Source organism: Manis javanica, chromosome 5 (assembly GCF_040802235.1).
Source record: "Manis javanica isolate MJ-LG chromosome 5, MJ_LKY, whole genome shotgun sequence".
Taxonomy (NCBI): Eukaryota; Metazoa; Chordata; class Mammalia; order Pholidota; family Manidae; genus Manis; species Manis javanica.
In genome coordinates this window covers 46654522-46682450 of record NC_133160.1, presented here as the reverse complement: position 1 = coordinate 46682450, position 27929 = coordinate 46654522, and the positions used below count along the sequence as shown (strand labels likewise).

At 46.0% G+C, this 27929-nt stretch overlaps 1 protein-coding gene across 5 annotated transcripts; it reads right to left on the bottom strand.

The window, feature by feature from the left end:
• Positions 1-8375: 8375 nt before the first annotated feature.
• Positions 8376-25891, bottom strand: PAX1 (paired box 1). 5 transcript variants are annotated; one of them, XM_037022358.2, is made up of 5 exons: positions 25453-25881; positions 24402-25031; positions 22671-22813; positions 21926-22148; positions 8376-8609 (listed from the first exon to the last, which is right to left on the bottom strand). In XM_037022358.2, exons 1-5 carry the CDS (start codon positions 25727-25729, stop codon positions 8527-8529), a joined length of 1356 nt encoding a protein of 451 aa, XP_036878253.1. In that variant the 5' UTR covers positions 25730-25881; the 3' UTR covers positions 8376-8526. The 5 variants fall into 5 exon arrangements, with proteins under 5 accessions (XP_036878253.1, XP_036878255.1, XP_036878254.1 ...); XM_037022361.2 differs by lacking the exon at positions 8376-8609 and adding an exon at positions 15510-17007 and having other exon boundaries at positions 21919-22148; positions 25453-25887; XM_037022357.2 differs by lacking the exon at positions 8376-8609 and adding an exon at positions 16793-17021 and having other exon boundaries at positions 25453-25883.
• Between the last annotated feature and the right edge of the window lie 2038 nt (positions 25892-27929).

The window sequence follows — 27929 nt, the reverse complement described above, 5'->3', positions numbered from 1 at the left end:
CATGTGCCAGGAACAGAGCTACAGGCTGCGTGAACGGGAGGATAAATAAGGCATAGCATTTGTCTTTGGGGAGCTCACCTTTACTTAAGATGTGGAGAATAAATATTTTCCCTTCTTTTTTAAAACTATCAAAACTAGGAATTTTTTTAGATTAAAATCTTTGAGTGCTGTACTAGTCTCCTGGGGCTGCAGTAATAAATTACCACAAACTGGGCAGCATAGAACAGCAGAAATTTATTCTCTTCTAGCTCTGGCATTCAGAAGTCCTAACAGAAAATGTCATTAGGACCAGTGCCCTCAGGAGCCTGGGTGGCAGCTCCCTTGCCTCTTCCTGCATTGCCAAGGGATCACATCCTTGGCTCGCAGCTGCATTACCTAGTCTCCGTCCTGCCGCCGCACACCATCTTCCAGAGTCTCTGTCTTTGCCTGGTGGTTTCCTCTTGTTATAAGGACACAAGTCATATTGGATAAGAAGAGTCCATCCTAATGACCTCATCTCAAATGGACTACATCTGCAAAGATCCTACTTCCAAACAAGGTCCAGTTCACATGTACCGGGGCTTACGATTTCAACTCATCTTTTTGGGTGACACAAATCAATGCAAAACATGCAAGTTTCAGTAAATGAATATGATCACCTCCTCTGGGAACTTAAATCTTGCTAATGAGAAGACAACATTGATGTGTTTTAGACTTGTTTCCCATGATACAAATGAGACTCTCCATGAGCTGAAGGGCATCTCTGTGGGCCTGTGGAGAAAGTTTAAATGTGATACTGAAAGGGACAGTTCCAGGGGGGTGCCAGGTATAGGGTCTCCAGGGCTCTGAGATGTGTTATAAGCACTTTGTGCTGGAAAGGGGAACTTATGGAGGGAGAGAAAAGGAGAAAGGAGACTGTGTAACTAACTTCCAGGGTAGATGCCACTGGTGCCTACCAAGCCATACCATCCATCAATATATCATCATGGCTACACACACTGGGTTTCTGCAGAAAGATTCTCTTTGAGGGAAAAGAAAAAACAGTTCCCTAACTTAAAACATTTGAAAATCAATGGCTTAGGTTGCTGGAAAATTGTTCAATGCAGCTAAATTTTACTCCTGCTGGTGCTGTTTTTATACCCTGCCTTCTGAATAAAATTAGCTGGTCAACTAATTTTCTACTTTAAATTATATTTTCCATTCCATTGTTTTTCTTTTCCTATACTAATATGATGTTACTGTACTATCGATGGTACCAGTGTTTGAATAGTGGAAGACTAGAACATTTTGCCTCAATTTTTATAATAAACTCCTAATATTTTAAATCAGTAATTCCCTTTTAAAAATTCAAATTCCAATGTTGATTAAAATGGCATTACTATTGATGTATGATATTTTTTGATTCACTTATTGTTCATTATGTATGTTTTCTCAATAAACTTTAGTCTTCTAAGATAATTTCCTGTTTCACAGAAGAAAATTATATTAATAAAGTTCTTTTTCTACATTCTTCTCACCGCATCTCTCTATATACCTCCTTTTTCCTTATACCACTTTTTTAATATCCCTCCTACTTTATTGTTTGAATGTTCTGCTTGCTTATGCTTCTTAAATTTTTTATTCTAAACCTTTATTCCTAAAGCTATAGTCCCACATTTTTTCATTTCTTAAGTGATCCTGTCTTGGCACTTTTTTCTTCATTCCTCTTACACCACCTTCAGTAAAGGTAAAAAGTACACTTTGTCTTATTAAATGAATGTGACTTTTATTGGAAAATTTTTTAAGGACATATGATTTTTTAAAAACTCCTTCTTAAGCAACTACTTTGCACAGCATTCCCGATATTTTGATGCATCTACTTCCAGAGCTTTGGTTAGCACATATGAATTGTTACTTCATAAAAATGTAAGCATACTGTAATCTAGTAGTTGTGGGTAGGCCTAATGAAAGTGCAAGAAATCCAGCAGGGAATTCCACAAGGTGCAGCAGGCATGGCCTTCGGCCCCAGGGCGCACCCCAGTTCTGCACTCCTCGGGCCTGGTCCAGGGCAAGGCACCAGGCAGTCACATCTACCCCCAAACGTGCTCGACCTGGTAGGTCCTGTGATCTTCTCATCTGATGGTGTGGAAGGTGCTGGAACAGAGAACCCACCTTGTGGCTAAGAGTGCTCCAAGTGCGCAGTCCATGCAGTCTTTAGGGGGCCTTTAGGGGGCGCCTTCGCTGCAGAAAGCTGCCTGCTGCCCTTTCCCAACATAGCCCAATTCAGGGATACAAAGTACCCATGCTCTCACTGAGGCTGGGTCAGCCCAGGAAGGCCTCTCCATTTTTAGAGCCCTTGCCCAGGCATCACAGCCACAGTGCCCCCAGCCCCTTCTTCCTTTCCCGCCTTACGCTGGTGGGGATGCCCAGACCACTTGCTGGTAGGCACCCCTCATGCTGAGCTCCAGCTGAGTCTGCTTGCTGAAGACCCCACCCTGCAACCTCATCAGACTGGACCCTAGAAACTCCAGCACCAAATTCTTCTCCCTCTGCATCAGCCAGGCCCCACCAACATTTAAAAAAAGAACACCAAAATAAATGTGAACTGGTTTTATTTTGCGTTTTTTCACTTGCTACTAGGATGAGATTTTATTTCACCTGCTCACTGGTTTTGCTCTTGCCCTTGGTGGCCGTGCCGTACAGCCTGTTATTTTCAATCTCTCACTTGCTAGTGCAGTGATTACCTGTCCTCTGCTGGTGGGTATGTGCTCAAATCTATCCTTTGCCTTAGAACTTGATTTATAATATTTTTAAACAAGCTGACGTTTTTGTTTGTATGTAGTCTAATCTTTCAGTCATTTCCTTTGTGATGTGTGTTTTCATATCATATATAGAAAGTCTTTCCTCACCCAGCATCAAATAAATATTCCCCAGAGGGAAAATATAATTTGCACTGTCTCAAATAGCAGAAAGGTGTTTATAACAATTGGGAAAACTCTGTTGTGGTCTTATTTGTTCTCCCAGTGTTAAAATAATTATTTTGTCAAAGAGGAAACAAGAGCCAACCCCTATGATGTCGTGACCTGTCTGTGCTAGTGCCCCACCCCACCACAGGTCCTTAAGTCACAGTCATTTCCACCCACCAGGTGAATGTCCTGGTAAATCTTCTCCAGGACTATCTCAGCCTTCACTGCCTTTTAAAATGTCTTTCCTGGGCCCAGGACCAGCCACACAATTTCAGGTCCTGGTGCAAAAAGAAAATGTGGGGCCTCTTATTCAAAGATTATGAAGAATTTCAAGAGGGTGAGAACAGCATTAAACCAAGGGTGGGGTCTCTCTAAGCATAGGACCCTGAGTGTGCACAGGCCAGAAGCCCATTAAGTCACCCTGCCCAGAACAGACGAATCAACTCTTTGACTAGTTAGATCGAGTCAGTCCCAAACTGTTTCATGAGTTTTTCATTTGGTGTGAAAAGGATGTGACTGAATTATTTTTGACTGAATTAGCTGAAAGCAATGGGAAAGGGAGAAATGAGGAGATTATCAGGCTGAAAGTTCTCCAAACAATTTGGGGGGAATATCTGCAGTAAGACCCTGAAATTTGTTACCTTTGAAAATCCTGAGAGGAGCCAAGATGGTGGAATGAGTAGTTCAGTGAAAATCTCCTCCCAAAAACATATGTATTTTTGAAAATACAACAAATACAAAAAGTACATATCTTTCAATAATCACCCTAAATGTAAATGGACTGAATGCACCAATCAAAAGACAGAGAGTAACAGAATGGATATAAAAGCAAGACCCATCTATATGCTGCTTACAAGAGACTCACCTCAAACCCAAAGACACAGACTAAAAGTCAAGGGATGGAAAAAGATACTTCATGCAAACAATAGGGAGAAAAAAGCAGGTACAACAGTACTGATGTCAGACAAAATAGACTTCAAAGAAAGAAGGTAACAAGAGATAAAGAAGGATATTAAATAATGATATAGGGGTCAGCCCAACAAGAGGATATAACCATTATAAATACATATGCACCCAATACAGGAGCACCAACACATGTGAAACAAATACTAACAGAATTAAAGTAGGAAATAGAATGCAATGCATTTGTTCTAGGAGACTTCAACACACCACTCACTCCAAAGGACAGGTCCACCAGACAGAAAATAAGTAAGGACACAGAGGCACTGAACAACACACCAGAACACTAGAACAGATGGACTTAACAGACATCTACAGAACTCTACACCCAAAAGCAGCAAGATATGCATTCTTCCAAAGTGCACATGGAACATTCTCCAGAATAGACCACATACTAGGCCACAAAAAGAGCCTCAGTAAATTTAAAAAGACTGAAATTCTACCAACCAACTTCTCAGACCACAAAGGAAACTCATCCCATGCTTTTGGCTAGGAAGAATTAATATTGTCAAAATGGCCATCCTGCCTAAAGCAATCTAAAGATTCAATGCAATGCCTACCAAAATACCAACAACATTCTTCAATGAACTGGAACAAATAGTTTTAAACTTCATATGAAAGCACAAAAGGCCCCAAATGGCCAAAGCAATCCTGAGAAGGAAGAATAAAGCAGGGGGCATCTCGCTTCCCAACTTCAAACTCTACGACAAAGCCACAGTAATCAAGACAATTTGGTACTGGCACAAGAACAGAGCCACAGACCAGTGGAACAGAATAGAGAGTCCAGATATTAACCCAAACATATATGGTCAATTAATATATGATAAAGGAGCCATGGACATACAGTGGGGAAATGACAGCCTCTTCAAAAGCTGGTGTTGGCAAAACTGGACAGCTACATGTAAGAGAATGAAACTGGATCACTGTCTAATCCCATACACAAAAGTAAATTCGAAATGGATCAAAGACCTGAATGTAAGTCATGAAACCATAAAACTCTTAGAAAAAAACATAGGCAAAAATCTCTTGGACCTAAACTTCTTCATGAACATATCTCCCCAGGCAAGGTAAACAAAAGCAAAAATGAGCAAGCGGGACTCAACCAAGCTGAAAAACTTCTGTATAGCAAAGGACACCACCAGTAGAACAAATAGCATCCTACAGCATGGGAGAATATATTCATAAATGACAGATCTGATAAAGGGTTGACATCCAAAATATATAAAGAGCTCACTCACCTCAACAAACAAAAAGCAAAAAATCCAATTAAAAAATGGGCAGAGGAGCTGAACAGACAGTTCTCCAAAGAAGAAATTCAGATGGCCAACAGACACATGAAAAGATGCTCCACATCACTAGTCATCAGAGAAATGCAAATTAAAATCACAATGAGATGTCACCTCACACCAGTAAGGATCACCACCATCCAAAAGACAAACAACGACAAATGTTGGTGAGGTTGTGGAGAAATGGGAACCCTCCTACACTGCTGGTGGGAATGTAAACTAGTTCAACCATTGTGGAAAGCAGTATGGAGGTTCCTCAAAATGCTCAAAATAGACTTACCATTTGACCCAGGAATTCCACTTCTAGGAATTTACCCTAAGGATGCAGCAGCCCAATTTGAAAAAGACATATGCACCCCTATGTTTATCGCAGCACTATTTACAATAGCCAAGAAATGGAAGCAACCTAAGTGTCCATCAGTAGATGAATGGATAAAGAAACAGTGGTACATATACACAATGAAATATTATTCAGCCATTAGAAGAAAACAAATCCTACCATTTGCAACAACATGGATGGAGCTAGAGGGTATTATGCTCAGTGAAATAAGCCAGGCAGAGAAAGTCAAATACCAAATGATTCCACTCATATGTGGAGTATAATAACAAAGAAAAAACTGAAGGAACAAAACAACAGCAGAAACAAAGAACCCAAGAATGGACTAACAGTTATCAAAGGGAAAGAGACTGGGGAGGATAGGTGGAAAGGGAGGGATAACGGGGGTAGGGAGAAAGGGGGCATTATGAATAGCATGTATAATGTGGGGAGGGCTGTGCAACACAGAGAAGACAAGTAGTGATTCTACAGCATTTACTATGCAGATGGACAGTGACTGTAATGGGGTTTGTGGGGGGGTACTTGGAGATGGGAGGGTGTCTAGTAAACACAATGTTCCTCAAGCAATTATAGATTAATTATACCAAAATAAAATTTTAAAAAAAAGAAAATCCCAAAGACTTAGTTCCAGAGTTAAGCAATAATTGCCAATAATGGTCATCCTCCAGGCCTGGGACTGAGAGCACTGATGAGAACATTTGCTGTGGCCCTCATGGCAACCTTACCGAGCAGGCCCATGTCGCAGGTGGGGAACTAGAGGCTTGGGGAGTAACAGTAAATTCACCAGTTAACACAGTCCATCAGCAGCCAACAGGCCTCAAATTCCAATCTGAATCAAAATCACCTGTTGACCTCCATGTTCTGGCCTCATGATCACAGACCCTATCTTCTACAAACACAAGGGACATTCTGGATTTGGGAAGGCAGTGGAGAGGGTCACCTGGTCTTGCACTTTGCACACTCTTAAAATGGGCCTTGTGTTTTAAAAGATGGAGAGTTCCTGAACAGGCCTGAATTTTCATGCCCACACTTCAGGGCTAAGGGAAGTGAAACTGGTGTTTTCAACTAAAGATAAGGATTTTTTTTCCCTCCTCTGTATAAATAGTAGGTTGTTTTCCTAGGTCTCAGCTGAAAGCCAAGTCTCAATGAAATATAAAAAAAATTCTTGCATAAAACATTAAGAATTCAGCAAATGAATCTCAAAAACAAAGTGTTTAGTTTCCAAGTCCACGAGCAGCATTTTGGATATTTAGTTCAACCTTGTCTTCACTCGATAGTGTTAAAAGCTGGCAGTTATGGGCTTTTGCATCTGATTGACCCTCTGCTTTTGATCCTACTAGAAATAAAGTTAACATGACCCACTGCCAGCACTTTGTGTTATTTATCTGCTTTCATGGCTGCCTTCAGACTCAGAGTAAAATCTGGAAGCAAGAATTCAACTGCCTACATAGTTGAAGCCAAGATAAGGAGAGATGATAGATAGATAGATGGATAGATGAAAGATAGATAGATAGATAGATAGATAGATAGATAGATAGATAGATAGATAGATAGATAGATAGACAGACAGACAGATAGATAAATAGATAGACAGATAGATAGATAATGGCTAGACAGACAAATACCAAATAAAACATCAAACATTTTATATTTTCCATGTTCCCTCCAGGATGCTGAAAACTGGACAAATTTTTTTTATTTATTCATTTTTCTCATTAATATCTAATTTGATAAAAATCCAGAAGTACCTCTGAATTCCATATCTAATGTTTGTTTAACACAATGACAGTCAATGTCATAGTAAGAACACTGAAAAACTGATGCTGAAGCGACTCCCAAGTCGTTAAAGAAAACATTGTAAACACAATATTGTAAAAGTTATATTTTGTTATGGTTATTTAGAATATGATAATCCTTTCAATAGCTATTATATATCATTTTAATGGTATCTACCATGGTAGATTGCAAAACTTGGCCATCAACTCCTCCCATCCAGGTACACATGTGTCTTTTGTAATGTGACTTCTCCCATTAAGGGTGGAAACTATTTTATCATCTCTGGAATCTGGGTTGGCCTTCTGAATTGCTTTGACCAACAGAAGGCTGTGGAAATGACATTATCCAACTTCCAAGACTAGACGGTAGGAGACCTTACAGCTTCCCCCTTCTGCCCTCTTGTACTGTTCCCCAGGGACCGCTGCGTACAGAGCTGTCTGGTTTACCGGGTGAGAAGAGGCCGTGTGCAGCAGGCCTGGGGAACCCCAGTCCACAGGTAGCACCAACTGCCAGCCACATCAGTGACACCTCCTTGGACGTCCAGCCAGCCAACCCCCTGCTGAATTCAGCCACATAGGTGAACCTGGGAGAAAACAGCCAAAGAACCACCCAGCCAACCCAGAGAATCATGGGAAATAATAAATGATTCTTGTTTTAAGCCACTGTGCTTTAGAATGGTTTGTTAAACAGCATCATCTAGCTGATAGTTCTCCATTGCCCTGAAGCCAACTCCAAATGTAGAAACTCCCTGAATGACACATCATATAGACAACGTACACAGGTAAGATGGCACGGGCAGAGACTTCCCCCCTTGGGGGAAGGAAGAGGAGAGGGTGACACCATGGAGGGGCTTATCAGAATATCTTCATTTCATAGGGATTAGGTATAGGCTCTGTGGCCCAAGTGTATGGACTCATGTATTGGACCTGCAGTTATTAGCTGGGTAATCTCAGAAAAGTCATGTTACCTCTCTATTCCTTAATTTCTTCATCTGCCAGTGGGAATAGAAATAGTACCTCCCCTTAGGTCTGTGAGGATTGGTTTATAAAATATACATTAAGTATTTTTGAAACACACAGGGCACCTCATAAGAACATGATAAATATTAGTCTTTATTCTTGTGGGTGGAGGTAGCCTATGCACTTGTAAGAGCAAATTTAAGCAAATTAAGATGACAGCCTATGTCTGCATGGCCTGTTCTGCTGCACCCTAGCTTTAAAAACTGTAGCCTTCATGTTAGACGTCATCGATGCTGTGTCTTTCCATCTCTGCTAGGAAAGATGGGACAAACAAGGAATTCCACCTTTCCTCCTATACCAGAGTATCCTGTGAAAAGAGAGAGAGAATGGCTCTTTCAAGATTAGAACTTTTTCTCCTAATATTACCTCTTTTTTTTAAGCTATAATACTTGTTTTGAAACAAGAATATTTTACATGTATGAGGGTATAGGAATTTTATTCTTATATAAGGAATCCTGACTTTAAAGGCTCTAGCTGATAAAAACAGATGGAAGTTAACTAGACCATTTATTATTTTCATGTGCATTAAACTCTCAAAAGAAATCTACTGGACCAATCTTACCACTGTTACAGCAATTGATAACATCACAGCTGAAAGTAGAGCTTGCAAGAAAAAATATCTATGCTGATTTATTTTCATTTAACTAAATGAAATGAAATTCTTGCAGTCAAAATTTCTTCTGATGCTGAGCCTAGTACAACCTGAATAATTCTGTAAGGCTATGTTATCATGACAATTAAAAATAAAATGTTGGCTACATTCTTGACTGAACTGTAGATCTTCTTTTTTGATTCCAAGCATGACTCAGATACAAAAGTTATTTTACATTCTTAACAGAATCCATTCCAGGTGACTGCAGGAATCCAAACATTGCTTCCTTGCACTTTTTCCTCTTTCAGGCCTCTTCTACTTCAATGTAAATATTATCATGAAGCCTCAACTGTTTGTTTCGACTATGCTGTTATCCAAATTTAAAAAACAGTGACAGTGTGCTGTGTACAGCAACCTGGAAGTTTGTACAGGCAGAAACAAGTCTGGCCATAAACTGTAGATATGCTTAAAAATAGAAATTAAAATTGCAAGTGCAACTCTATAGCTTCTTTCCAAAATGCACTCTTTGGGGGCCATATTAATCTTCACCCCAGGGTTCAAATGACATCACAGGATGGAGGAATCTGCTCAATTTTGAATATGTTAGGGACCTCTGATTATTTTTAAAGCCTAAATGAGAACTAAAAACACACTGTAGCCAGCACATTTTCTTTTAATTTTTAAACATGCCTATTATAAAAGAAATGAAATCCATATACTTATAAAAATTCATTTATATTCTGTACCTCATAATGTGTGACAATCTTTCTATAATTCTTTTATTGTCTTGTGTTTTTTTGAAAGCATCCATTTTGTGAGAATAAACTCCAAATAATTTCAAGTCAGAACCTAATGCCATATTCAATACAACCCTTTTACAACTGATAAGGCTCCGAACATTTAGAATAAGCTGTGCACACCTTCTGCAGCAAAAGGAAGCATTGTTTGGTAAGCAAGAAGATCTAGATGGGTGTGTATGAATGTTACTAAAATACTAAATTCTACAGCTACAAATCCATCTCACAAATTTGGTGTTATTTTGTCACACAAATTTGGTGTTTTCTTAAGCCTTTGTGTATTTGTGGATTTCCTCTAATTAAACCTCAGCAGTATATGAAGATCTCACCTACACTTTGATTCCCAAAATGGACACCCCAGGGAGACAGGCATTTCCTCTCATGATAGCTCTTAAAACTCTCTTAGGACTTTCGAAGGGGGAAAACTTCCAATGTGACTCTTCCTGAAGATTTTGAGTTGATGAACTCTGTGCTCTTTGTGTTTGTAATGGCAGGTCCCTGGTGGCAGTCAGCCAGAGGGATGGACTCAGGAAAAGGGTGGCTTTGTCTTAATAAAATTAATTTACTCAGTGAATAGCAGGAAGCCAAAGCCCAACGAAGCCACCCATAATCCCACGCCAAGGTCAGCAGCAGATACAAGAGGTTTTTAGGCCCCCTTGAAAGTGAACAGAGTAGGACAAGGTGTCTGTACACAGTTTCCAGTCCATGGACTTGAAGGGGAAATGGTCATACAACATTCATGTAAATGGACTGACTTGCCACGAAGAATTTGATTCAGTGCAGTAATGATGGTTCTAGCCACAGAATCAAGTACTCTAAGGTTCTGGTCAGTGTCCCGGGGCTATCAGATTTGATGGCTAGCCGACAGTGGTGGCTCTTTCTTATGCTGTTGAAAGTTTCAGTAAATCCAGTGACTAGCATTATTAGTCTGGATAATCTTTGTATCTTTCACAAACCTGATAACAGCAAATACAGTCTGCAGGCCTGTGTCATGACAGAATTCACCATAAAATGTTGATGGGAAATGCACAAGGAAAACAACAATAACAATACAGCACTGATAATAACTGGCTGTGACCCAAAGCAAGTCTCTACTCTTTATATATTATGAAGTATGGTCCTCACAACTGCCCAGGGAGGAGACATTAGTCCCACAAAACGGCAAGGAATCTGAGGCTGGTAAGTTTTGACTAAACTTGCCCCAGCTGATAATTGGTAAAACAGACACTTGACCCAGCCTGCTCTGGGTTTCAGCCACCACACACCTGAGCTCTTCCCACACTACTTTCCCAGCAGGGCTCCACAGCTGGTCGTCTGCGTTTACTTGGTGTAAAAGTCCAGGTTAAAGATAGTAAGACAGGCTCCTTTTTTTTTTTTAAGCTAAGGACAAATTTCTCTTTACCATAACTGTAAATGATCTCTTGGGATTTTATCCTAAAATAAGTAGAGAAGGAAACAGGCCTTCTTGCTGTTTGCTGCCTTCCTGTAATATATTGGCCCTTAGTTGAAATGTAAATTTTGACTTTAAATGATTAAGAACTTCAAAAAATCACTAAAAATGGGCAATTTGATGAAAACTGGGGAGATTCAAGCCCAAATTAACCAAAAATATCAAAATTGCACAAACATAAAATTTATTTCATTTCCTGAAAATGTCTGTTTCAATTAGGTTGCTTTTTAAAATCTTATTTATTTTTTCTTTATTTGAATAATTATATATTTGTATATATTAGAGTCAAAATTAGATGTTAATCTTATTTTTAAGGTGCTCTTGACTTTTCAGCTAATTTATTTGATAATTCCTATGTGGATAAACCTAGAAAATCCATCCATTTTTACCACATGCTCAGGCTACCTCTTTATTCCAGAATCAAAGCATCTGGTTATCAAGTACAATAATAATAACAACAAAAGCATTCCTCTTGTAAACAGATGTGTTCACAACTGGACAGGTTACCACTTTAACAGAATGATTATTTTTTTCACATATTGTTCCCTTTGTTACTCTTCAGCTTCATGGAACAGTGTGTGCTCCCCCTGGTGGCCAGAGTGGTATCACTAGCTTCTTAGATCAAGCTAATCATATTACAGCTTGTTTGCCAAAGAAGCATTCTATTTTTTTGGTTTACTTTACAAGTTTCAGATTCCAACTCTTAAAAAAATTAATTTACTGCAGTTCATTCAAATAGTTTGCTATGTTTCATCCAAGAGATTTGTTGTTAAATCAAAACCATTTAAAGAATTTTTGTTTTGTTGTTTGTTGTATTGGGTAAAATAAAATCTTATAAAGCTAAAACCACATCCACCAGTGACTGGAAGAAGTTCCAAAAGTGAAAACTGTGTGGCCAGTATAGGACACTGGAGATAATCCATGGAGTCAATATACCTTACCAGAGAAAAAGGAAATAAAATGTTACAGGATGGAAATGTAATTTAATAGCTGAATGAACACTTGATCAGCTTATTTCATCCTTAAGAAGAAAAAGAGAGTGGAGGCAACCCAGGTGGTTAAACTGTAATGCAGTTGAAATTCCATCACCCATGAAAACTGTAATTGGGATTCCACTTTTGGATTTGGCCATCCCAGAAACAGATGTGTGTTCCAACCAAGATCACAGACTGCTCCTCCTGGAGAAGAGCCCTTTAGAGTGAAACAGGGGTTTCAACCAGTTGAAATTGAGTATAATTGTTCCAAGTGTTTAGAATTCCCAAGTTGGATCGTGACTAAATGTGTGGTTCTCATTTTAATGCCCTGAAAAAGAAGACAGTGTGATTTCTCTTTGCTCTGTCCTTTGAAAACAGAATCCAAAAACAGAATTTTTTGAAGTTGAGATCCAATAGTTTGGCAGAAATGTCTCAGCCACAGGACTTTTCTTCAGTGAACGAGGCTGAGGTTCAGCCAGCAAGGTCAAGGTGAAGACCAAACACTATTTTGTGCATAATTCCTGCCCATTAAAAGAAGAGAATCAAATGTTTTTCATTACATACAATGTCTGGATGAACAGTCCTTACAACTGAGCTCCTCGGGTGCATTTTGGCAAGTTTTTAATGCATGTTATCCAGCATAACAAGGAGCAGGTAGAGTTTCTTTTGAAAAGAAACCCAGGCCAATGGAATTCTATCTAGGAAAGCTGATGTCAGAAAACCTACAGACTGCCTTAACCTGGAGCACTGTTAAATTAAGTAAACCCCATCCTCTTTATCAGGAGTCAAGAAACAAGCAAACAAGATAACACAGTTGTCAATGAATGGGGTTCACACATCAGGTTAATTCCACATGGATTTCAAGTGAATTGCAGAAAAAGAATGCTTATGCCCTTACTGGTTACTGACATTTTATTCCTAACCAATATTTCTTCAAACAAGGTTCTTCTCCATTCCTTTGCCTCCTGACCTAGAAAGTCTGACTCTCTTCAAAGGAAGGAAAGCTGCATCCCCAACCCCTTGCTTTGAATAGTCTTTGGTGGTCTATAGAATAAGACAGAATATCTTCAGGAAGGACAAAGCTCTGTCTCTCTTGTCCCCCTGTACACTTCCTTTTGCTTTGCTTTCCTTCCTCCCTGACAAAAAGCAACCACCTTTCCTGGGAAGTTGTTACAATCCATTCCAGGCACTTTCACTAAGCACAAATGCCAATAGAATCCTGTCCTTACTCATTTAAAGCACAAAGCTGGCCCACTTTAGAAATACTGTTTTTAGTAAACCCTTGTTGATATGTATGCATTTGAGAAAATTAAGTTAATATGGTGGAGCTGAAGCTGCTGGCGTGCAAAAATCAGATCACCAGACCAGATCTGTGTGTATAGCACATCTCCTTGGTGTGCACTTTTAAATAGCACATATGCAGAAACAGAGATATTCTGCTGTTTGCATTTTTTTTCCTGGAAGGATTCATAAAAGACTGTAACATTGTTCACCTTTAAGGAAGGAGATGAAGATAGGAAGAAGCTTTCACTTTCCATTTCCAGGTTCCTATACTGCTAGAATTTTCTAATGATGTACATATATTTCCTTCTTTCAAAAAAATCAGAGGGTTACTTGAGCAATTGTTTGTCACTTTTTGTTTATTTTCTTTGTAGTACTTCTCTATATTAAAAAAAACACTTATCTTTCAATTTTAAAAAATAGAAGGCAGCTGCTAGAGCAAAGACATACTGCCTTTGGGGGATGATTGTTTCTCAAATTATTCTACCCAATATGGTACTTCATACACAGTTTTCCCATGAGTCCCCAGTACCTCCACAGATCCATTTGCAGAGAGAACAAAAATGCAATATTCCAATGGGACCTCTTGAAAAATGTTATAATACTGGGTCTCCAATCAACCATTAGAAATGGCTGTCCTACCATTTGTTAACAGAAAAATCATCTCTAGGAAGGAGAAGCACCACCAGTGCCAGCCTTCTTCAGGCAAGATCTCCATGGATATCACAGCATTAGAAGGTGCATTTCACAGACAGGAGCACAGAGGCTGAGCAAGGTCACGGCCTCCACTGCACTATAGGGAAGCAGAGATTTAACCCAAGCCCACGGGGACTTCCCATGGCCTAAAGCCTCAAGAGAGAAGAGATGGCCCTGTATACCCCACCAGAAATGTCAAGCCTGCTAGCACTGTGACAAGGTGCTGCCCATCCTCCCAGAATGTTCACAGCACAGAGCCAAGGAATTCTGACCAACCCGCCCATAGCCACAGGACATGGGGAACCACAGGGAGCAGAAAGTGCCTTCCTTGCTTTGCAGCACAGGTGCCTTCCATCCTTCCCAGATTGCTTTTCCCAGATCTGCTCATCCTTAGACAATCCATCCTTAGTCAATCCAAACACTAAGTGGGAAATGGCAGGGAAATGGGGATGGAGGCAACTCAGAGATAGAGGCTGCTTATATAGTTCCTTTTCATTTCTTCAGGATGGGGGGAGATGATTTCTTCCTGTCCCAGGCAAGCCAGTCCTCCAGGCAACAGGGTTGGACTCATGAAAATCCTGTTAATGACTGAACATGTGAAGCTCAGCCAAGCACATGAAGACAGGCTAAGAGGACGGGGGACTTGAAAGCATGCCTCTATTTCATACTACATTCCTATTATCCTTCTAACCAGCTTCTCTGCAAGAAATGTTGGCAAAGAAGACTGAGTTTCAAAGTTCAAGCCCCGATCCCGGCTCTCTGATGAAACAGTGTCTCCCAGTTCTCATGCCCAAGGCTTGTAATCTATAACTTGCTGTGTGGCCCAGAGAAAATAAACCAAATAGCTACTCCTCAATATTCCCATCTATAAAATGGAACTTTTTTTAAAGGCAAGGGAATTTGACAATTTGAGGTGAAATATTTTTAAATGAATAAAGTAGATGATTAGCACCTTCAGCAGATAGGATAGCAACAACACGCAATGAAAATAATTTCCCCACTGGTTCCCTCCACATGTTCAAGCAGGCATCTCCACTTATGAGCAAAACCTTCAATTTAAAAATCTCCACTGTCAGTTTAGAAAGCCAAACAGAGGAAGGAAAAACAAAACAGTTCACCAGAGATCCCTTTTGCAGCCAGAAATCCCCAGATAATTTGATAGCCTGGGATAATTTTCTTTAGAAATGTTTGGAAAAGTCCTCCATTGATGCTCACTGCCTTGTGTCCCTTCCCTTTTTTCCTTTAAAAATCTGCTTCATTTCACAAAGATTTCTGCACAGGGCCTCTCTACCTCAGTTTCCCAGGGCCAGCCTGTAGTCTTCTGGGACAAATCCCTGAAAACGCTCCTCACATTTCACATTCTGTTCCACCTCCTGCTCAACCTGGGCTGCAAGTGCTGAGGAGTAAACCAATAAAATAATTTCATCATAATGCTGTTCATGCTGGGAACTCAGGAGCTAGGCTAGCTGAGGCACGCCTACACAACACTCCAGACTGGGACAGACTTGCTCACCTTACAAAGTGTTTTTCAGATGCTTTCCTTTATTCAAAGGCAGCCACATTTAACAGACAATGTCAGACACCAGTAACATTTTTATGACTACAAAAATTGCAGTTTTATGTCCATAGTCCCACCACCAGTGCACCTGAACTTGGAAGCACTTAACAGCTCTTTCATCCTGCATCCTGCTCTAGAAGACACTTTATGGGTTTTTCTGACCCCCACCCCTTGCAAACCAGAAGCCAGATTGCACCTTTGTACCCACCCGGAAGCAATTTGTGGTTTACATTAACAAATGTACTAAGCCCTGAATACCAGAAACAGTGCTGATTCATTTACAATGTGTCATATTCCTTTCTGGTAGGTGTGGAAGGCTGGGAAGGGGCACCTCCAGGGCAGTGGTTTTCAAACTAGCAAAAATACCAGTGGTCCCAATGCCCCCTACTACTACCCCGTCTTCTTTGGGGTGACATTATCTCAAAGGAAGCAAAGAGAAGCTCACCCACTGAGCACTGAGAAAATACAGATTTCAAGACAATATCCAGAGGAGGAAGACGGGGGAGAGGACAGTTCATTGGGGTTTGTTCAGGTTCATCGTTATCAAAATATAAAACAAATGCTGTGACCTCTCATTCCACTTCCTAGGTTCAAGATCCCTCCGTTAGAGCTGATGGGAGGGAGGATGGGAGAAGTGGAAGCTAGAGTCCCAGCTTTCGGTGACTGGCCTGGGGTTCTCCTGGAAGGTGACGGGTGTCAGGGAAGCAGTAGGAATGAAGAGAAATAGAGTCACTGCCTCTAAAAGGGGAGAAAGAGAGACGGTGGGTGGTCAGGGTTGAGGCACAGGAAGGGAGCACAGCAGATAGGGCAGAAAGGGGACCAGGGCCCAACAGCGAAAAATTAAGAGGACAAAGGGAAGGGGAAAGTGAGGAAGGAAAGAGGACAGTGGAGGCAGGACGGCGATGGGAAAGCAAGAAGTTACGCGAGGGAGGGCGGAAAAGAAAGCGAGAATGGCAGGGAGGGCGAAGGATGCCAAACAACCCTGGAAAAGCGGGAGCAGACGCTTCCCGCCGGCAGGGAGAGCAGGGCCACGTCGGAGCAAGGATAGCGACGAAGGCGCAACAGTCTAAAGACAAAGTTCAGAAAAGCCTAAAATCCCTGGCCAGTAAATAAAGTGTTGCCGCGGGCCAGGACGGCAGGGCCAGCAGCTCGGGGCACCTCCTCGGCGAGTCCTCGGGTCCGCGCGCCGGGCTGCAGGCCGAGCTGCGCGCCCGGGTCCACCCGGTGCGCCGCCGCCTCCGGGCTCGCGCTCGCGCTCGGGCTCCGGGCAGCACTGCCCCTAGGAGGTCGAGGCCGGGATGGGCAGTCCGTGTAAGCTACTGAGGCCGTCCGGGGCCTTGCCGCCGGGGCTGGGCGGCTTCCGGTCGGCCACTGCGGGAAGAAGCACAGGGGCGTCGGGTCACTGCCTGGCGCGGCGCGAGGACAGCCCCGGGGCCCCGGACGCCCGCCCACGCGGGGGACAGCGCGAGATCCGGGTCCACGCTGGGGCGCGCGTAGGCACCTCAGGGGTTTAGGAGAAGAAAGCAGAGCCCCGCTCTCTCCAAGGGCATCGCGCGCCTGTTGGCGCCCACCTTTCCCAGTCCTCTTAAGGGATCCGTTGCCAGAACAGCTTTGGCAAGTGACCCTCTTCCCAGGGCCATTTTGCACGCGCTCCCTGGCCGCTGACCGATGCTCTTCCCTTTGCCCTGCGCCAGCTCAAGAGAGGAGGCGACGGTGTGGGCAGACGCTGCGGACCCGTGCGCCCAGGGCGAGGGAAGCTCTTCGATGCGACTTGAGGGGAAGGCACCGGGAAGCTGGGGCCCGCGCACTCTCCTCGCATCCTCTACGCACCACCCCAGATCCCAGCCGCACGCAAGGCTCTCGGAGCTGCCAACGCTTCGCGGCCGCAGCCCCTCAAAGAGGCCCGGACGCTCACGGTGAGAAGGGGAAATAGAGTGGGGAGAGGGTCACCAAAGACGCCCCTTTGTAAGGGCCCAGGGCGGCCTGGAACCCTTGCCCCGAGGAGGCGGTCGCTCTTGAAGTCGGCGGCAGACTTCCTGTCCCATCGCCGCCCGTAACAGATGCGCTCACCACTGTGGGCTCAGCACGTCCTGGGGCCTATGGGCCTCAGGATTAAGTGACAGTGGATTTGCCAGATCAGAGGGCATTCTGCGTGTTGCTCTATTATTTAGGGTTTTGGGAAGGGGCCCAAGTTTTGCCACAGAAAGCCAGAAAAGTTGAAGCTACGATTGCGCAACCTCCGTTTTTCCTTTCCCAGTCCCGGTCTCAGCTTCTCGCACTAGGAGGCACAAGCTTGTTTATACCTAAAGGCCCCTATTCAACTTTCTTTTTCCCCAAGTCCTTCTCTAGAGCAGGAGATTGGAGCGCCTCACTTTGGGATGAGGTGGAACTCTGGACTTTTTTTTTCCTGCGCCAACTTGCTGTGGCTGCACGGAGGTGAGCCAGACACTTCTATGCAACGGACACACACACACACAGACGCGCGCGCATATCTGGTTGCGCAGACGTTTTGAGGGGTCTAAAGACCTCTCCCGGAGAGAGAAGACCCTTTAGCTCTCCCCGCCTCTCCGCTCTCATTCCTAAACACAGTTGTGGCCGCCCAACCACAGCAGATTGCAGACCTTTCCACCTTGTACACATTCCAAGGTGAGAACCTGTTTAGAAAACGTCTGAGAAGGTGGTTTCTAAAAGGCTGGTTGCCTTGGAGACAAGCAAGAAAATAGACTCGTAAAAAAATCACCCGGGAGCCCAGAGACAGACTGCACCCCACTACACGGGCGAATCCTGTTGCCTGGCTTTTAGCCCTCCCCAGAACCTCTCCTCCCCACATTTCCAGGGCGCAGCCCGTGGGAAGGTGAAGGGTGTGTTGTGGGGGCCTCGTAAGCTTGGGTAGAAGGTAGGAGCACTGCCGGCTCACTTCATCTCAGCGAACAGGAATGGAGTCGGGGGGAGGGTGGCAAGTGTTTTTTTAAAAAAATCCTGGGACTATGACTGTAGGGCCGCTGGGGCCACGGGTGGGGGGGAGGGGCACGGCGGTCTGGGAAGGGGACTCTCAGGGCTAGGTCAAATGACACCGGGGTTGGCGACCACAAGGCCCTCGGCAGACGCCTGCATCCTAGTGCTCTCTGACAAAGCTCGCTTTTAGGACCAATCCTTCAAGAACGAATCCCGAGCAGAGGTAATTGGAAAGAAGCTGCGAGCTATCTTTAACAATATAAGCAACACATTATCTATGATGCAATATCTTATAGATTTGACTTCCAAAGCCCCTCTGAGAGGGATTTTAGAACCTTGAGGTTTTGGTATTTTTCTGAAAACTCACTGTAAATACCAGTTTTCTTGAGGGAATATTTGGCGGGTTCTGTCACCTGTTGTGTGTGCCTGTGGAGGGTTGCATATCCTGTCTGGCTATGTGAAGACAGTGGGACGGGTGTCCACATTCCCAGAATATCAGCTCTCTGCTCCACCTGTAGATGAAATGGAACTTTTCCACTTTCTCAGTTGCCAAGAATTAAAGTTTCCTTTCACAGATGGGAAGCATAAATCATACTTTCTTGTGGACATATACTAAAGAACCCAGGCTCACTGCCCTTCATGTATATGAAATTAATAGGTTGTACATTCATACTTCAACATTTGATTCTCCTTCCCTTAGGATAATAGTTATTGTTCATTTGCACCTGATTTGGAGGACACACTGTTTATTATATGTGTGTATGTGTATATATACATATACATATACACAATATTTTGTGTGTCACGTGTGTATGTGCTAGATAATCAAAAGATTGACTTATTTTTTAACTGAGCACTCATAATATCAAATTGCTTTCAATAAAGGAAATTTTTGTTACCGAAAAAAGTTCAGTAAGTGCTATTTCTACTATTCTTAAGAACTAAACAATTAATTGTCTTATAGGATGCATTTCTTTGAAGATAATTTCTTAAGTAGTGATTGAAAAATAAAGGCAGTGATTCAAATTACTTTGCTTTGTAATTTTTCAAAGACCAGTTTTTGTTTTTAGTTTTTGGTTTGGAGAGGGTCTCTGAAGTCATAGTTTCTGCCAAGGGGAAAATCCATAAAAATCCATAACCCGAGTAGATACGCAATTCTTATATTTTTAGGTTCCTATTCAAGCACAAACTTGTATGCCAGCTTGAGAAAACATTTTTAATGATGGGCCAGATTTATTTGATGAGCCTTTACCTAAATTGTAAAAGAGCTGTGAGGATCAGGAAATTAAGTTACTTATCTAACAACTAATGTACCTAATTATAGCTACAAATTTTGGAAACGGATGTTTCATAATAGGAAAGAAATGTAATGGTAAAAGGGACATCAGTGCCAGTGCCCTCTGATGGCTCTGTATTTCTGAGAGTATTTTTACAGAAAATCAAGCACCAATGAGTCCCCCCACTAATTAACTAGAATTAGTTTAGAATTCAAGACTATATGTTGTACCTTTGAATTGTTACCTACATGTCAACTTTGTTCCTATGGATTGTTAGCTACATGCCAGATTTGTTCCTCATGCAGAGCCTGAAATGCCTGAGGACAAAGTGGCTCTTGAGCAACAACTGCATGGCTCTGCAGGTAGTCCTTTCTCTAAGCCTTCCCTCCGCTTGAGATCAGTACCTGGGAAATCATTTAATCTTGTGAGTAGCCTTTTCTAGTTCATATGAACCTGCTTGGTTAAATGATTTGTGTAATGAAGAAATTTCCATTTTGATTTCTAATCCAACAGATAGTCTCACTTGTAGAGAAAACAGGTAGATTCAAGGCCAAGGAGAAGACCCTGAGCAAAGCTCTCAACCTGAGAGCTATCTGTCCTTAAATGTAAAGCTTAATGGAATTCTAATTCTCAACTTTTAGGTTTTCCTTTACTTGGAATTTCCTATAAATGAGCAAGTGGTATCATTTATTATTCAAATTAAAGTTAAAGCTCAAAGGAGTTCTAATTCCCAATTTTTATCATTTATAAGCCAGGATGCCTGTGCTCTAGGAAAAGCGAAAATTGAAAAACATTTTTTCCTTTACTTGACTATTATCAATATCCTTGGAATCTGCTCTCCCTCCCACTCCCTAGCCCCTCATCAAGTTGAGAGAAATCATTGTGTCTCATGGAAACTACTTATAAATAAAATTTTTCCCTGTACAACACCAAGGAGGAAGCCCCCTCCTGTCCTCTGCCTGCCCCAACGCCACCTGCCCCCCAGTTCTGCCTTTGCAGATGTGAGGCTGGGCAGCTGGTAAAGATCCTTTTGTAATCTGGAACAACTCTTTGCTCCATGCTGTCCCCCAGATTTGTGTGCCCTATCTCCTTCACTGCTGGGTTGGGACCCCGGAGGCGACTCCTTCCATACCTAGAGTAGTTGAAGTTGCAAATTCCTGGTGACCAGAATCTAGATACAGGCAGGTTTGAAGTTAGCAAACCCAGCTGCTCCCTTCACCAATGAGGAAAATGAGACTAGAGTGCAGGTAAGCTTTTCTCAAACTGTAGGAAAAACAAGAACCCGAAGGTCAGTGTGAGAAGATGATCCTCACATTGTAGCCTGTCAATCTGTTAGTGGACTTACCAGGGAGTTGATTTATGGAGATAAAAGGGGAAAGGGGAGAACTTCCAGCCCCATTTCCCACAGAAAGAAGGACCCCAAAGCACAGAGTTCAAGAGTCTAGACTTAGGGAAAAGTGATTGAAACACTCTCCTTTTCTGAAGATGTGTTTAAGAAAATGAATCCAAGGGAGGACCAGGGCCTGGTTAAAAGCAGAAGAACATGGAAGAAACAGATGGGTAGTGCCTGGAACGACCAGGCCGTAGGCCTAGGGGCCTCAGCAAGTCCACCAGAGAAGGCAAACCTCTGCAGGCCATAGAAAGGGCAGGCCGGATGGTGCTTCTGGGCCCTTCTATGAATGGGGAAACTGAGACCCAGAGAAGAGCATAATGGCCAAGAGCAGGAGAACCTGATGAAAACCTAGGAGACCTATTTGCCAGCCCGACCTTCTTTCTCTCTCCATACACTACATGATGGGCAATTTTGGGGCCTCTGTGAACCTCTTTGTAGGGACACACCATACACTGGTTAGAAATTAATCTGCTCCAGAAGTTACAGGTTTAAGGCTTAATCTGGAGGAAGAATTTATGCCAGGCACCCACTTCAGCTCCTGTCTCTCCCTCTCTCCCCCCACCTTTTCCCACGCTCACATCCCCTCCCTCACAGCCTTCCTAACCCTCCCGGCAGGCAGGCATCCGACCCCTCCCGCTGGCACCCCTCACCTTCTCGGCTGGAATGCTTGAAGGTCAACGCTGCAGCGAGTTCCCCACCGTGCACGGTGACGCTGGCCCCGGGTGGTGCCAGCGAGGGGCCCTGTGCTGGCGGCCATTGTGGGCCTGGGGTGAGGTAGCCACCAGCTGGCGCGCTGTACACGCTATGCTGGTTGGAGGCCGGGTAGGTGCAGGCCGGGAGGAAGCCGCCCACTGCGGAGAGGCTGGAGGCTGACTGTGGGGACCCAGAGGGACAGGCCATCAGCAGCAGGCAATCCTACCTCTGCTCCAGCACAGGCAACTGCTAATTAGTGGCAGACCCTCATTTCCCTCTTCTGTTCCCTCAGTGCTCCCCGTACAAGGACTGGCCTCTAATTTTTCTAGTAAGGACTCTGGCAAAGTGATTTCTGTTGAAATTGTGATAAATAATAAGAGGCCAAGGCGATCATGGTATTCACCATATGGGATTTAGAGAAAAGGGGGTCCTCAACCATCTGTATTACAGGTTCCAGCATTTTAGCAAAAGTATCTTGGTAAAAGGCAAATCAGTCTCCTGTAAAATCAGCCTCCCCCAAACGTGTGCGCTTGAGAAAAGGAGAGAAATCTGTTGAGCAGACGCTCGCTAGCTAGCCGGGCTGCCAGACACCCCAACACTCGTCCCCGGCCTGAGGTCGTTTTCTCGTCTCTCTCTTCCCTCCACCCCCAATTCTTCTGCTCCCCTAAGTAAGGGCACCTCCTTCGTCTGCCTTTCAGTTACCTGAGTATATTTAATGTCCGCCTCCAAGGCAGGTTTCTCGAGACCATTCATGGCGGGGGTAGGTGGGAAGGCCGCGCGGTTCACGTTGGGCCAGTCTTCCATCTTGGGGGAGTAGGCGGCGCCCTCACCCGCAGCCAGGGCCCCTACGGGGACACAGGATGGATTAGAAGGGGCCTCCGAATCTGCGCTGGGCACACGCGTGGCCCTTCGGCCCGGACCTTGACACAGCCTGCAAGCTCTCAGCTCTTATCGGAGCGCTGGGTCCTCCAAACACCTGCGGACATCGGATGCTCTGAGAGCAATGGGCGGCCACTGGGTGGCAGCGCACTGGGATTCGCTTTCACTCCCAGTGGAGCAGAAGAAAGGTCTGCTCCTTGTGCCTCCTAGCCTTCGACCCGCCTCCCGCGAATCCGGAAGTCTCCGACCTGTAGGGAAGAGGCTGGGCCCACTCAGATTCAGCGCCTTTCCGCTGCCCAGAGGTGGCACCAGGAAAGATGCAAGTTCAAACCCACAGCAGGCTCGTGAGAACAATATGGGTTTCTCAAAGTCTCACTCAACAAAGCTCTGGAGGGTTGAGAGACGGGTCTGCTCTGAACTGCTTCTGGAGACATCTCGGATCTCCCCGTAAAGGCGTCAACCCAGAGACTCGCGTGCTTTGCACGTCTGCTCTTCCCACACCTATGTGAGAAGGGAACAGGCAGAAAACTCCAGATCTGAGTGCAGACATGGTGAGGTCACCTCCCAGCTAGTTGCCCATCGGTTGTTCCAAACGCAGCTTTGGCCCCAGGCTGCACAGGCTGGGTTTGAGCCATGAAAGGAAACAAAAGTGTATGCAGCCTCAGGGGTGCACCCCACGGCCATCAGAGCTAAGCATTCAGTTTCTTTCCCACCGCCCCACCTCTCTCCTGAACTAGGGTGAATTTTGCTTCTTATTCTCTTCCAGAGTTTGCTAATTTAAGAGCGTGCCATAGCCTGGCTAGCTGCTGGGGGCAGAGGACAGTGCAAAGAGACTCTGGACTCGACCTGGCCCACACAGCAAGCCCCGCACCAAGACCATCTCAAAACTCCCTTCGTTCCCCACCGCATCCTTCCCTTCAAAGAGAGATAGATGACCCACAGTTGCTGAGTTGTAATTGCCGGCAAAGGGCAAATCCTTGTGAGCTTTCACCGAAGGATGACTTCAGCCCTGGGACTCCGTCTCTCTGAAATCCCAGCCCCAAGACCTGAAAGGCTGCCTGGCCTGCAGGAGCTCTAAGCCCCCGGGCAAGCCCGGCCAGACGGCTCCTTGCATTTTACTCAAAAGAGTCTTTGGGCCTGGGAGGGTCAGAACCATTTAGGGAACCGTGAGGGATCCCAAAAGATCAGGATATTAAGAAAGGGTCGCAGAATAGACTTTGCGGTTTGTTTGGCTTAGATCTGGCGATAGGGGTTTGCATACTTTTCGCAAGAATGAAAAAGCGCAATTTCAGGCCTCTGTATTTGTGGTCGGCGATTGCTCTTCCATTTGGGAAATATTTTCCATATTTGTCATAAAAAGTTCAAGATGTCCGAGCACTCTCACAGAAGACCGGGGACCCTCAGCCTCCCTGACCGGGAGCCCTTCCCTGAACCAAAACCGGTCTGAGGACGGTGCGAATGTGACCCTTCACCCACCCGCGTATTCTCCCCCCCACCCCTCAATCTCCAATTCTGCCCCTTCCAGGAAGGCTACAGAAGGCCGCCTCAACTGACCTGTTTGCTCCATAAACGTACGGATGCCCAGGATGTTGCTGACAGAGTGCGCCGAGGGCCAAGAACGGGGGATGCTGACGTGGCCTGCTGTTCCCGGGACCCCGTGGTGACTGCCCATCTTGGCGCCCGTGGGCGACACCGGGCTGGGGTAGGGGTACTGGTAGATGTGATTGTAGGGCAGCGCCGGCTGGGGCGGCGGCTGCTTGCTTGCCTCATAGGGCCCAGTCTGTGCCAGGCTGCCAATCTTATTGCGCAGAATGCGGCTGATGGAGCTCACGGAAGGCACGTTGTACTTGTCGCAGACGCCGTCGGCCAGCAGCCGGTCGCGGATCTCCCAGGCGAAGATGCCAGGGTCACCCTGTTTGTAGTCCCGGATGTGTTTGACCACGTTGGGGGTAGTGACGCGGGGTTTGCTGCCCCCGATAGCCCCCGGCAGGATGGAGCCCGTCTCGTTGTAGCGCGCCAGGATCTTGCTCACGCAGCCGTGGGATACGCGGAGCTGCCGGCTGATGTCACAGGGTCGGATGCCCAGCTGTGCCAGCTCCACGATGCGCAAGCGGATGGCGTTGGGTAGGGGGCGGCCGTTAACGAACACGCCGCCCAGCTGGTTCACCTCGCCGTAAGTCTGCTCTGAGGACGGCCCGACGAGAGCGAGCAGGAGGGGGAGAAAACACCGGCAGGTTAACCAGGAAGGGCCGCCGCGCGAGGCTAGCGGCCTCGAGCAAAAGCACCCCCGAAGGTGACCGACGGGTCCTCAGGAGAGCCAACAGACCGGGTCTGGGTCCGACGCAGGGACCGCGAAAGGCGATGCCGTGCTCCAGCCCTGCATGCCCTTTCTCGATTTTTAATGCGTCTGCTTAGGACATCCCCTCCCGTGGCACGCCGAAACCACCCCCTCCCGCCAGTGCTGGGGGCGTGCAGAGGACTCGGTTTGTCCGGGACCCAGGACCTAGTCTCCCATGAAAAGCAGGCGAGAGGGAAGGGAGGGAGGCGCGGGGACACAACCCACCTCGTCAGCCCGCCCGCGCCCTGTCTGCCTCCCGCCCCTTACCCATAGCGCGCGGGCCGGCCAGCTGCCTGGCGCCGAGGCGGCCGGGGCTGGGCCCGGCGCAGTCCGGGAGAGCTCGGGCGCCGCCGCTGCGGGAGAGGCATAGAGGGAGGGCGCGCGCAAGCCGAGAGCCACGGCGGCCGGGCCGCGGACTGGAAACGCGCCGTACGCCGCCGCCGAGCGAGCTGCCGACAGCCCCAGGGCCCGCCGCGGCCGTCGCCACCGCCCGCTCCCAGGACACTCTCCACGCCCGCGACCTCAGGCCCAGAGTGAACTTCATCCGATTAGGAGAAATTCGTCTGACCGGGAGGCTGCAGCGTGCGGGGATCAATTTGACGTGTCCTCCACGTCAATCTCGGCAGTCACGCCGGAGACGCGCGAGTTGGCAGTTCATTGGTTCCCGTCACTGCACCCCGGCGCCCCCCTCCCAGCCCTGAAACTCTACCCCCTCCTCCAGTCCACCCTCCCCCTCCGCCCTCCTCCCCATACACACACACACACACACACACACACACACACACACACACACACACACACACACACACACACCCTAACTCCTGCTGGGCCTGGGACCTTCCACTTGCTCCGCTCCTCTCGAAGCCCCTAGCCCTTCTGGCTTTGAGAATGTTGGGTTAGTCATTGAAAATTGATGAGTATGTATTAATACTAGTACTAATTTTGGTTTTAGATTTATTATTACCTCCACCTCCATCAGAGGATAAAGTTGACCATGCAAAGTGGTTACTGTGTGGCTGTCCCTACTGGTGGGTGAGTGGAGGTGAGCGCCCCCATGGTGCAGGGTGCCTGACGAGGAGGGAGCACGGTGGTCTTTAGTGGAGCCAGTTCTGCTTGTGCCATTTCTAGTCGACACCCCAATCCTGCTCTCAAGAAATCTTTACCATCTTTAATAGCCATCCCATTCCCTTGGAATTGTGGTGTGATTTCCGCGATCACATTCTAGAGATGGTCACATTCTAGATTCTGTCTCTGTGAAAAGGCCCTCACTGGAAGGTACTCCTCTCTAATAGGTGACACAGGTCGCAAGTCAGAAAAGGATTCTGACCTGTTGCCTCAGGGGCACATCCAGCGCTCTCTAGACCCCAGGTAGTCCTGACAGCCTGACTAAGGTCACACACTGCAGTTCCTGCTTCAGGCCTGAGGGAAGACTGGTCCCACCTTTCACCCAGAACCTGCAGCTCCTGGAAGGGTCTTTGTTAAATCAAGGAATGACACTTTCCCCTTCATTTAAGCGGGGCTTTGCACAGCCCTGAATTCTTTCGCCTTCACATTAATCAACTCTTCTAGCTATTTTTGTCTTGCACCAACTCGCAGGCCGGCGTCCCTCACCATGGTAGTCCCATACGGAGCCACGCGGTGAGGCCCAGCAAAGAGCAGGTAGAGGAAACTCCTGGTTTTGCCCTGAACTGACTCAGGCACGCCAATACCTGGGAGTTTGGGGCCAGTAAACTACAAGGAGGGAACACAGTTCTCCTCAGAAGGCGGGAAGAATCCTCCACCTGCCTAATCCCAAGATTGTAGAGCTCGACGGAAAGCTGCGCACAGTGCCGGCGCTGGAACGCTGCTGGAGGCACAGACGAACATGACCAGCGCAGCCCCGGGCGCAGAGGCTAACAGAGTCCCTGATCCCTTTCCCTCCGCTGCGGAGGCAGAAAGCATCACTGGCTCCTAATCAGCCTGTCTGCGTATGTCAATTAGAAGGTACTGAGCCCTTTATCCTGACTCTCCGGAGGGAGCGCGCCTGCCTGATAGGGGTGGTGGGGTCGGGGCTACAGGCAAGAATTATCCTTGAGAAAAGAAAACCTACGATCAGAAGAAGTGAGGACTCTCTCCTTCCGCAGCACGAAGAACACAGTGCAGCCTCGGGCTTTGGGAGCCCCGGGGAGGCCACGAGGACCGGGAAGAAGAGTCAGTGCACTGGCGAGAGAGCGTGGGGATAGGACTATTTGGAGGATTAGGCCTGTCCACGACCGCGCAGGGTCGGGTTACAGTTTAGACTAAGGTGGGCAATTCGAGCCAGTAACTCTACAAGGCACCACAGAATGCCCCCGGTGTGGGGAGTTCCGAGGCTGCCTGGGACGGGTTGTGCTCCCCTCTCAGTTCTCTGCGGGTGGTTTGGAACCTAGTAACCCCTGCTTTAGACTTTTTATTTACTGAACTTCAAGTCTGGCGCCGGGGATCAAAAAGGTTGATGCCTAGACCAGGGAACCCAGTGCATCCCAGAGAGGACATGAAGCAGCTAAAGCCATTTCTTTCCCCAGTAGGCGAGGTGTCGGCAGGCATGCTCTCTGAGAAGAGCAAAGTATAGCCGGTGATGCTGTAGTGAGTTGGTTCGCCGCATCTGCCCTGTCAGGGGAACATGACCCTAGCTCCTCCAGTAGAGCGCGGGACCCTGGCAAGAGGGTAGAGTCCAGGACGGCATCTTCTCCCCGCTCCCCTAGCCGAAGGCCTTCGATGCTGGG

Bases quoted from the DNA above. Each gene is read 5' to 3' on its own strand.
- PAX1 (XM_037022361.2), bottom strand. From the start codon at position 25,729: ATGAAGTTCACTCTGGGCCTGAGGTCGCGGGCGTGGAGAGTGTCCTGG. The intron at 22,814-24,401 runs GTCAGTTGAGGC...GTGTCCCCGTAG, and splicing joins TACGTTTATGGAGCAAACAG to GGGCCCTGGCTGCGGGTGAG. The intron at 17,008-21,918 runs GTGCCAGCGGGA...GCCGACCGGAAG, and splicing joins TCCAGCCGAGAAGGTGAGGG to CCGCCCAGCCCCGGCGGCAA.